This window comes from Cydia strobilella, chromosome 24, assembly GCF_947568885.1.
Source record: "Cydia strobilella chromosome 24, ilCydStro3.1, whole genome shotgun sequence".
Taxonomy (NCBI): domain Eukaryota; kingdom Metazoa; phylum Arthropoda; class Insecta; order Lepidoptera; family Tortricidae; genus Cydia; species Cydia strobilella.
In genome coordinates this window covers 5,386,403-5,398,448 of record NC_086064.1, presented here as the reverse complement: position 1 = coordinate 5,398,448, position 12,046 = coordinate 5,386,403, and the positions used below count along the sequence as shown (strand labels likewise).

Genomic DNA, 12,046 nt, shown 5'->3' with positions numbered 1-12,046 from the left:
CGGAACCGCGCACGCGAGTGTGGAGCCTAGGTCGCTAATCAGCGAAATTTACTCCACACTCGCGTTCGCGGCTTCGCGTCGTGTAATCTGGAGTGGCTTAAAAATTGTAGGCGTGTATGGTTATCGACGTTATCGTCCTTTAGAAAATTTGAATTTCGCGCCTTTTTCTACTGACAAAGTTGTGTTTGTGACCGGCTATATGAACCTGACCAAATTATGTAGGTTATTTTTGGTATGTTCTCAGGAACGTTAAAACGTGGTTTTAATGAGGGCTAACGCGTATGAATTTGCCGCTAGGGGAGCTAGTGTAGATGGTGGTCTTTTCCATAGTTCGAAATGTCAAATGTCACTTGTCACTTCAATGACTGACAGCTTTTCTATAGTCTTTTGCTCAGAATAATGACTAAAGCAAAGAAGCCGGGCAAAAATAAAAGCTTGGTAAAAGATATCGTATTCACAACACGTTATTACTTTTTGTCTATGAGTGAGTGAGACAACAATCCGCAAGTTCTTTCGTTTTTTTCAGTATTGTCATAAGATAAACTGAGGGAAATGTCAAATGGTCCTATGTGGTTCTATAATATAATCCAGCCAAATAAAATATAAGTTCGTTATTTCACAGGTAGGTGTCAACTGTAACAACTTGACATAGTCGTATTATTTTAGTTGAAATATTTCGGGATGTTTCAGCGGTCATCTTGGTTTATTTTAATTATATTTTTGCTATTCCTGAAAGATTGTTGGAAAACGTGCTGAGTTTTTATTTGTAATGGTTTGAAGTTCCCTTTGTGATAATGTCTTGTGTGATCGAGGGCTGTAAATCGCATACAGGAAGAAAAGAAAATACGCATGAACCGATAACCTTTAATCGGTGAGTTTTGTTCAATTTTGAAGAAATTTATTTATAGGACCTGACCCTAAACATAGAAATCGATATGTTGTTTATGTAATTATTACTTGCATTCAAGTCTATATAGATTTTTGCATATATTTTCGAACTTTTCTGCTAAGTATGAAAGGTTATATTTTTGGCATAGTGATGTATCGACCTCAGATCAATAACCTATCGACATTTACAGCTTTCTTATAGTTTGGCCCAGGACTGTCTCATTTTAATTGATGAGTACAGTCAAGGGCATAAATATATATACATTCCCAGTCTCAAAAATATGTGTACGCTTAGACAATAAAATCGTGTTCACATATTTTTAAGCCATTTGTCTGGATCGATATTTTTGCCTTCGACTGTACCTATAGTTTTCTTTGTTCTTACTTACTGACAGATTGTGTTTGCCAGACTATAGTTTAATACTAAAAACCGGTCAAGTGCGGGTCGGACGCGCGCACCAAGGGGACCGTACTTTTTAGTATTTGTTGTTATAGCGGCAACAGAAATACATCATCTGTGAAAATTTCAACTGTCTAGCTATCACGGTTCATGAGATACAGCCTGGTGACAGACAGACGGACAGCGAAGTATTAGTAATAGGGTCCCGTTTTTACCCTTTGGGTACGGAACCCTAATAAAAAAGACATTAATGATCATTGATGAATGTTCCTTTTATTAATATTGTTGGTCACAAAACTCAACTTTTTATTTCAGATTTCCAAAGGACGAGGAATAGGGGATATTACTGCAATGTTCTGCCACCAGAGTGCAGCACTAGCTTTTTTAGTGCACCGTAGAGTAACTTATTTACACTGTACCTTTAACAGGTTTTTGACAAGTTTTCAGGGGACCTACCGGAAAACTCGAATCCGAAATTTCGTTATCTAGCTGCCTCTTTATCGCTCGAATACGCAAGAGTGACAGAGATGTTAGATAACGAAAGTTCGATTTTCTTGTTTCGCGATAGACCCTCAGATTGTGATAGTGGCGCCACCTACGCCGAGTTTCGCGTAATATTCCCTATTATTAAATAAAAAAAATATATTACACGAACGTTTTTTTTTTCATTTCCTATTTGGTACAGTCAGCTGCAGAGAAAAGGTACCCCACGTCCATACTAATTTACAGAACTTTGTATGCAGGAGGGGGTGCCTTTTCTCTGCAGCTGACTGTACATGACTAGAAACTATACTTAGTCTTTTAGCATTAGAAAAAACAGTAAACCATTTCCATGTGTCTTTTTATTGACAAATTTTTTTATAAATATAGCAATATTTTACTTATGAAAGCAAAAGTATGTAAATTATCGTATATTATATTTGTTGTGACTTATTTTTAAAGTGTTTTTCGATAAAACGACACGTTAAGATCGCTCGCCTTCTTTCTAATGATAAAAAAACGAGAGGTATAGTTAGACGGTTCTGAGTGGTAGACTGCAGATGAGATAAAAGCTATATTAGGTACATGCATTAATCCTCATATCAGGCGGCTCTTTGATTCCAAGGATTGCATAATTTTTATACTTTTTAATGATTTTTAGAATATGAAAATTATAAAAAGTATAAAAGTTATGCAATCCTTGTATTCAACGAGCCGCCTGCTACAGATTTCTTGAAATTGCCGCGTTTTTTCAGGTTCAACTTTCATTAGCCAGACTATTATCAATTTGACAATTTCGTGATTATTCTTTTACACGGCACATAAACTTATGCAAAATTTATCGATATAAAAAGTCGACTCAGTTACATCCCTAACAAATTATCAAACTTATGACACCGTACGTAAATGAGAAATAACAAGCATACATGCATCTCTTTTCGACACATTATCTAATTCGTAAGGAAGTAAAGTACGGGTATACATATTTGCGAAGCATTTTTGCCCTACTTCTATGCTTTAGTCATTATTCTGAGGTCTTTTGGACCACCATCAACAGAGGCGCCAACTGGTGAGCAAAAAAACGATACGATTTTCGTCGCATTGCTTATGTTCTGTCCCTCACGGGCGCACGCGTATAGCCCATCTATAGAAAGTACTAAGTCTATGACTACAACTCACAAATTTCTATTCTACCACATGAAGCAAGTTTGAAGTAACTGTTGAACGTAGTAAGTATCTCTTATTAGTCTGTGCTGTTGAACGTAGAACGTATATGCTCTTGCTGTTGAACCACGGTTTGAAGAAATTTAAAATTGTAAACAGGTGACTATTTGGAATATCTGGTATATGTTGACTGAGTTTCTTTGATTACAAATAATTGACTGAGGATTTATTTATCGTATGGCATTTACAGTTACTGGACTGAGGTGCTGCACAATGCAGCAATCAACGGACACCATGGAACTGTAAGTTACTTTTCCATGATTACTCATAAATCTCGTCAGATTCAAATTAGGGTTTAAAACCTTCAAGCTCTTGCCGAACAGTAAAGTAAAGCGCTTATTAATTACATCTACATGGTGGCCGGAGCCTTTACTGTGGGAAGGCCGGTTCGCTTTTCTACAAATACTGCCCGGCCGCTATGTAGATGTAATGACCGCTATAGTGTTTTGATACAAGAGTATTTTTAGGGTTCCGTATCCAAAGGGTAAAAACGAGACCCTATTACTAAGACTCCGCTGTCTGTCTGTCCGTCTGTCACCAGGCTGTATCTCATGAACCGTGATAGCTAGACAGTTGAAATTTTCACAGATGATGTATGTTTGTTGCCGCTATAACAACAAATACTAAAAACCGAATAAAATAAATATTTAAGTGGGGCTCCCATACAACAAACGTGATTTTTTGCCGTTTCTTACCTAATGGTACGGAACCCTTCGTGCGCGAGTCCGACTCGCACTTGGCCGATATTTTTTTCTTATTCCTAACTATAATTTATTTAGAGATGGGCCGAATATGGAATTTGCCGAATACGAACATTACGGGCGAATGTTCGGCTCAGATCTTACCGAACCGAATATTCGGCCAAATTATTCGGTTCATCTGTGCATCAATTACATTGGCAGCTAAAGATAAATTGCAAGCAAGTTTAACACCCTCCAAATAATCAAAACATTCTATGGATTCATCATGTCTCATCATACTGTTTTAATGATAACGCGAAAACGTAACCTACTTAATGGAAGAAAGTAAGTAGGTACTTAAAAAGTTCTGGAGAAGTACATTTTACTGTGTTCATGATATCTTTGGTTCATGTAACATGACAAACATAATAAAATATACGTGCCGAATATTCGGCCCATCTGTATAATAATTATTTCTTAACTTGCAGAATCTGTTTATTAAATCTATTAATAACGGGTCATTCACGTATTTTAAGTCGAAAAACGCTCGACATGTTGTACTCCATACCGAGGACCAAGGACGAGGAGGGAGGTGTCCGTACCCAAGCTCCTGATGATACTACTCGGTACGGAGTGAAATATGTCGAGCCTTTTTCCACTTAAAATACGTGAGTGACCCGTTATTATATTAGTTTTGTTATTAAAATTGCAGGATCAGCATTGAGAAGAAGAATTTGACATCAATGAAACTTGTCTTTTCAATTGATGCACTAAAACAAGGCACCTACATAAGCCACATTTATGATATTTATAACATGATAGACATACAATTTCTTCTCAAACAACATGAAGACGATGACCTCGAATATTACATCTGCGCAAGAAAATCTGAATCGGCCTGCGCAAGCAATTTAAAAATTAAGATTCAAAGAGCCTTTGAGGAAGCTGCACACACCTGCCATTTGACATGTAAAGTTCACTGGAGCCAATGGCAACCTATGGGATACGATTTATCAAATGACTCAAAAAGATACCTTCATCTCCATTGCACTGTCTCTATCACTTCTAAAAGAGAAGATGGAGTTATAAAGAGCCTTCATGAAGACGAACATTATACCGACTTTCAATTAAGCGCCACTGACGGCACTGTTGCAGTACACAAAGTACTCCTAGCTGCAAATAGTCCGGTATTTAAGACAATGCTTAGCGGAGAATGGAAGGAGGCAACTGAGGGCTGCCTAAAAGTTAAAGGTGTTACTCTCAGGACACTTAACCACCTGAAAGACTACATGTATTTGGGAGTCTTGCCTAACAGTGATGTTTGTTCACTTCTCTTAGTAGCAAACTGCTACCTGATTGATACTTTGAAGCAAGAATGCATCATTAAAATCGCACAAAGCGTGACACCTGAGAACTTGCACAAATTATTAGAATTTTCTACACATAATCAGATCCCAGAATTAACATATGCAATACTTGAAGCTGTGCCAAAATATATGGTCAAATTAGCTCAAAAAATAAGAATCTCGAAACGTTAACCATTTGACATAATTATAGACAGAAAATCAGTTACTTAATGAAGATCAAGCATTTTTGATATTGTATGATGAAGATGTTGATTACATGATTACCTGCCAAAGTAAATTATTCTTAGAATATTTATTTTAGAGACAAGGAAATATGCAAAGTTATGTTATGATACATTGATGGTGCTTATGGCAACTACTTCTTTTTTAGGGTTCTGTAGTCAACCCTTATAGTTTCGCCTTAAAGGTCCGTGGTCGTTAGTGCTAGAACGCTGCAATTTGGCATGGATATATAATTCAATAAATGCGACAAGTAATTTTTTTAGGGTACCTCCCCTACTAGTACCTACAGTGGGGATGTTTTTTTTTTTCTCTAACCCTACATGCACTTGTCCGGTTTTTATTCTTTGCAATTTCAAAGTTACCTACATATATACAATACAGCAGCATTAACTGTTAACTTTCTTAAAAATATGACTAGAGCTATACAATGATATCCATGCCTAAAACTACTCGTTTGGAAGCTTATAACAGAGGTCAGACAAGAACAGTTATTAAGATAAGATAAATAGATAGATAGTTAGATAGATTCTTTAATTGTCTTGTAGTTACAGTAAATAGAAAATAGAATACAGCCAGATTCACCAGTTGTATAAAGAAAGATGAAACCTTTGTATATTTCCTTGTTTCCGTTGATTCACATATTTACTATTTCACCTCCTGATGACCAGCATCATGCACAGTGGAGTGGATATGGAAACATAATCTCTTTTTACTAAGCTATAAGTACTTTTGACGCATGGTCTGATATATGTAACTTGATGCTGACTGTACAGAGGCAACAATTGTGCCATTTTCAACCAAAAGGGTACTTAGTTGGTTGTCAATAAGGTGCTATTTCCATATAGCTTCAATTTGAAATCAACCTTATCGACAACCGATAATGTGGTACCTTTTGGTTGAAAACGTCACAGTTAATTAATGACTGACAATTTATTATAAAACGCCAAATTTTAATACCCATTACCCAGTTGTCAGGAGGTTAAATAAAGTTTTAAAATATAACTATTATTTTAAGCGAGATGGTGGCAAGTGCTGCAACTGTGTATATATTTTTAGGTTTCGGGTACTATATGTATAATTTTATTTGGTACAAATCCACAAAAAAGTTATATTATGTACGGTCAGCTACAGAGAAAAGGTGCCACGCACGCTGCATACAAACTTCTATGCAGGGGTGGCACATTTTCTCTGCAGCTGACTGTACTTATCGTTAGATACCGACAACGAAAGCAGCCAAATAAAGTGTCTAACTTTGCACCAACTTTGAACAAAGTGTAGACGTGTCAGTGAATTCAAAGAAATAATTCGGACGTTGATTACTGTAATATGACTCACGTTAGAAGGGTCCGGGTCCCAGCCGAGGCGTCCAACATTTCTTTTTCTATAGAAAACATCACATGATCATCAAGGCTAGGAATAGTGTCGGACGCGTCGGCTCGGAGCCTTCTAGCATGACTCATTCTATTGCCAGTGTGCTTACCCTTTGAACGCCTGATGGCGAAGGAATATGCCGTGCCTTGGACGCCAGGCCATCGCGATTATTTAAGCAAAATTGAGCTCCCCAAGTCCTGTGTAAGTCCCCATTGCATTTGCGAAGCTGACGGCTGTGGCCGTCGTTGGCAAGACTTTCCGATGACGTCCACAGCCGTCTGTGGGGCTCAAAGGGTTGAAGTATAGATAGGCATTTTTTTTTCGTATGTATATTCTGAGCAAACTATACTGAAATATGTATAACTAAACTAAGAAATACAGTGATAAGGTAGTAAATAAGAAAAAACAGTGGATAGATAATTATGTTTATTTTATTGAAATTGTATTTTATAAAAATTTTAACATTATCGACAAACCAGAAAAATAGATGCTGTAATACATGAATCGTGTCGCTTAACTTGAAACTCGGGTAAATCCATTCGACATCGACCCTCAGCAAATATCTACCCTATTTTATTACCTTTTCTTAATACCAAATTCGCATAATCTGACAAATTGATTTACCCGAGTTTGAAGTTAAGCGACTCGATCTTTGTGACGAAACTGTAAAGGTGACATAAGGATGTCAACTGTAGCTGCATTACTGTTGCCGCCCCTGTAATCAATCGGTTCGCCGCCGCATTACTGCCGCGATTATGACGTTCATTCCATCACCCGTTTTATCAAGAAAATTGATAAATACAGCAGCGGCAACAACGACACTGCAACAGTAATGCAGCTGCATGCTGCAGTTGATATCCGAACGTCATCTTAATAAGACTTATGAATCTGTACCACAAAAGGAACATATAGCAAAATCATCTGTACACTTGTATAGTAAATACCTAGTCAATTAATGAAGATTTTAATTTTACCTATATTTAAATACTCCAATAATGTTTCGTCACAAATAGATTAAGTAGCTTAAAGCCATACTGATGCAAAAAAGGTTTTTTTGTAAGTAATAATAAGTATAATTATAAATGTACAATTTTAAATTTAGAATCATTAGCAAAGACATTAACTTGCATTTTATGTTCATACCTATGTGAAAGTAGTTTTTATTTCTTTTATTATTTTTACGCAATCGGAAAACGATATTGTGATATTAATCAGAAAAATAATGAGTGATTAAACTGTGATTTAAATATTTTAACATGCTTTTTATTAGGGTTCCGTACCCAAAGGGTAAAAACGGGACCCTATTACTAAGACTCCGCTGTCCGTCTGTCTGTCACCAGCCTGTATCTCATGAACCGTAATAGCTAGACAGTTGAAATTTTTACAGATGATGTATTTCTGTTGCCGCTATAACAACAAATACTAAAAACAGAATAATATAAATATTTAAATAGGGCTCCCATACAACAAACGTGATTTTTTTTGCTGTTTTTTTTTCCGTAATAGTACGGAACCCTTCGTGCACGAGTCTGACTCGCACTCGGCCGGTTTTTTTTAATTTGTACATGTTTGATATATTTCCCAGAGGAAGTTCGGTGTTTCAGTACATATTCATAATTTTATTATAAAGGTTATGGTCAGTAGGATGAGCCCGCATGCTCTATATATATAGCAATATAAAACCTAACAAACTTTCTACATCTGACATACTTTCTAAAATAATATTATATTGAAATTTGAAATCATAACAGTTTAATATTAGACTATCTATCCCACTGGTATGGGTCTTCGGTCGTATTAAATGAAGTGAAGTTCAATATTATTTATTTTCTAAACAAAATATTGGCAGTTAAACAAAGGAAATTTCACTTATCATTCATTAAAATGGATAATCAACATTAAAAAAAAAAAAAACAAATAATCATACAAGTTATGGTCAGATGGAACAAGTCTGCATGCTTTCTTCTTAATAACAATAGAGGAACTATATAATATTGTCTTCGGTTACCGCGGCAGTTACCTGTTGACCACGAACGCTGTGAAGGGTTCGAAACGTCGGGATGTATTATAGATTCAATATACGCGATATAATTCGTTTTCATAGTTTATTTCATGAATATAAACTATTCATTTACAACATGAGAATATGACATTAAACTTTTAAAACTGTCCTATTTTGCACCCCGCTACAGGCTCTACAGGTTGTCTACGAGTATGCTCTCTGCTATCTATATTGGAGGTTAAGTCGGGCTCCGTGATTGTTCAGCCATTAGGACCATTTAGCTAATGGGATGTCCATAGCATAAGTATTGAACAACCAATTTAGCTAGAACCCTAAATGACTTAATCAATCTTTGAGCAATCTTTAGGTAGTATGGCTCCATCGATACTGTCGATGATTTCGCCAACGTCAAAGTGGGATCCACGTGGGATCGAATTAATATTTCAGCCAGTGTAGGGTAAGCAATAAAATTATGGGCCTCTAGGGCTCTACCCAGACACGGTTAGAGGTAGAAATACCAAATGCTCTTAGAGCACGATGTTGTTCGGTGGTTGTTGTAGTTGTCTCGTAAAACCGATAGCTGGATTTTACGAGAAGCACGTGGACTACCGGCCGTTGACTCCAAAATGGTGGTTAAACACGCAAGATGGCGTTCGAACCGGAAGTCCCTAAATGAGTCAACAATCATGGATAACTGTACTCTAAGGGTACAGTCAGTAACAAATAAATAGTAACAGCAAAAGCGAAAAAAACAATTGCAACACACATTGGTTGCCATAAGAACAAGGATGTATCACTACATAGTACTAACAAGTCGCTTCCTGCTGTCTGTATGTCTGTCCCTATGTATGCTTAGATCTTTAAAACTAAGTGATAAAAGAGGAAGGTTTATATGTATAATTTGTAAAGGTTTTTTGTAAATTAGGAACTACCCATGCAAAGCTAGTTGCATCGCTAGTTGTGATATTTGTGGCTTTAATTGTCACTATTGTGATATATTTGGTATTGTTGTCATTTTGCTTTAACTGTAACTTCTTTTTACCTATAGTAGATGTCAAAAATATGTTTATACTTTTGCATCTCACACCTTTGTAATGAGGCGAAAAATGTAAACATATCCTTGGTGTTGACTGTATATCCAATTAGGCAAAAAACATACTTGTTCCACTTGACCATACTTATAAACGTGCGAATGATGGTCCCTTTTTGAATGGAGGCTTTTTTTTGCAAGTTTAGCACGTTAATTTATTCATAAATGTAACAATAAAAATAAGGTGAAAACATATTTCTCCTATTATTTTTTATAAGTCAACCAACCAAAAGAAAATGGAATTAACTGTCATAGGCACCATCATTTGACGCTCAACACGCTTGTAGGTACTATACTTTTTACAAGCTTAAATATTATTACAAGTCCAGGTAGGTGGTGGACAGGCTGGAATATAAAAGTTACAATTTTTCAGCCTATGCCATAAATCCGTATTATCCAGACGTTTCTTAAGGACTTCATACATAGTCAAATTTGGCTTGGCTCTAAGCAGTTTTAAGACCTTTTGTTTCTTAAGTCCAGGTGTATCAAGATAAATTGTTCTGGTCGTGTAATGTTGACCACAACTCTTGTTCTCTTCAGCCGGGTTTACACAAAGTACTCCAGGGACATGTCTGACGCAGAATATACCTTGCTCCAGAGCCTTCATGATAGGATGGTCTTCAGTATTCGGATCCAGAACGATTTCTATGTTGGGGAACTTGTTGGTTGCCTTATAGTTTTCTGTGATTCTTTGCAATTCTCGGTTTATCCGATCGCGGATCTGCTCTGCAGGAGAATAACTTGTTATCTGTATAGTCTCTACTGCTGTGCAAGTTGTTGATGGTTCATCTGTTTTTTCGCATTGTTCTCCAATTTCCTTAATTTCTCTCTTCATTTCACTGATGTCAGACATCATTTGTTTCAATTCATCTTCGAGCTGATTAATTCTGTGTGTTCCGACTAACATCATGGAGGTCTCTTGATTTTGAACCGCAATTGCAGTTTCTTCAACAGCCATTATTTTTTTGCTGATATGTGCTTTTATTTGAGTTAACTCTGACGCCATTTCTTTAAATTTAATGTGAACATTATCAATTACTCTAATGTTTCTTATTAGCACTCTTGATAAAAGTTTAATTAATTCATCAGTGACGATATAGTTATCATTTTCACTAGCTTTGCCTTTTCCTCCATTACCTTCCATATTTTTTTGAAAACATGTCTCGTCAATATCCATATCACCAATGCCACTCTCATCTCCATCTGTTATATCTTGAAAATTGTTATTTTCTGGTGTATTGTTATTTCTAACCTGCTCTTCGAGTCTTTCAATGGTTGACTGCTGTTGGTCTAATTTTCCCTCCATGCAACTTAACTTCTCATTCATGTTTGATTGTAAAACATGCAAGTTGTTCATGTAATCCTTTTGTTTATGTAAGTCACGTTGTATTTTTCTTAACATATTCATCTCCATATTAACCGGCATTTTTGGTAGCAGGAAAAGTAGACCTTTCAATTTTGTATTTGTCGTTCCGAAGTTTAAAATCATTCCATCACAGTAACACCATTTAATGTTTAACTTCCATAATTAGTGTACAAGTTGTAAATTTCCACTCGATGTTATAGAAAACAAAATGAAACATGTATTTTAACCGTTCAATTATAAGCAATTACATCACAGATTACTAAGTGGATACTACGTATAATTACATCAAATATTATCAAATCAACTTTCAGCGAAGCGATTTTTTTTTTTAATTTTTTTGTTGTTTTGTGGATCAAGGATGCGAGTCATTTAAGCTAATGAACAGCCAAATAATGCTTGACACGATAATGCCGTTCTGATCATCGCATAATCTGATGGGCCATATCTAGTTAATAATCTGTGACTAAACCTAAAGCGAACGCGTGTGGCATAGATTATTAACTAGTTACTTCGTGGCGTGTGGAGTCGATTTCGCAGATCTACGATCTTACTACCGTCAAAAACTCAATTGGCTTCCAATCCGCCGCCGTAGAGATCTTCACACTCTTTCTCTTCTCTTCAATGCTCTTTTTACACCTTCTTCTCCTGTATACCTCTCTCAAAAATTTCAATTTCGGCTGAAGGCAGTGGCCATCGTCTCCGTTCTAGCGCGAATTTATCACTTGCCATCCCCTCTCACAAATCTCGTGGATACAACAAGTCCTTCGCAGTGCGTTCAGAGAAGCTGTGGAATGAGCTGCCAGTTTCGCTCAGACAGGCGCAATCGCTTGCGTCGTTCAAGGAGAGGTTAAAGAAGCTATGGTTATCTGATTGATTAATGTGCCTATGTATTGTATGTTGCTTTATATTTTTCTACTTCTTTCCAATTTTTAGTGTATTTTCCCCATTCCTTTTTG

At 36.4% G+C, this 12,046-nt stretch overlaps 1 protein-coding gene across 1 annotated transcript; it reads left to right on the top strand.

The window, feature by feature from the left end:
- Positions 1 to 2,967: 2,967 nt before the first annotated feature.
- Positions 2,968 to 7,881, top strand: LOC134752220 (uncharacterized). The gene is made up of 3 exons (XM_063687841.1): positions 2,968 to 3,091; positions 3,183 to 3,234; positions 4,385 to 7,881. The coding sequence occupies exons 2-3, from the start codon at positions 3,206 to 3,208 to the stop codon at positions 5,208 to 5,210; spliced, it is 855 nt and encodes a 284-aa protein (XP_063543911.1). The 5' UTR covers positions 2,968 to 3,091; positions 3,183 to 3,205; the 3' UTR covers positions 5,211 to 7,881.
- The last annotated feature ends 4,165 nt before the right edge of the window (positions 7,882 to 12,046 follow it).

Excerpts from the sequence above, each read along its gene's own strand:
- LOC134752220 (XM_063687841.1), top strand. The coding sequence starts at position 3,206 with ATGCAGCAATCAACGGACACCATGGAACT. Across the intron at positions 3,235-4,384 it reads TCAACGGACACCATGGAACT|GATCAGCATTGAGAAGAAGA; the intron begins GTAAGTTACTTT and ends TTAAAATTGCAG.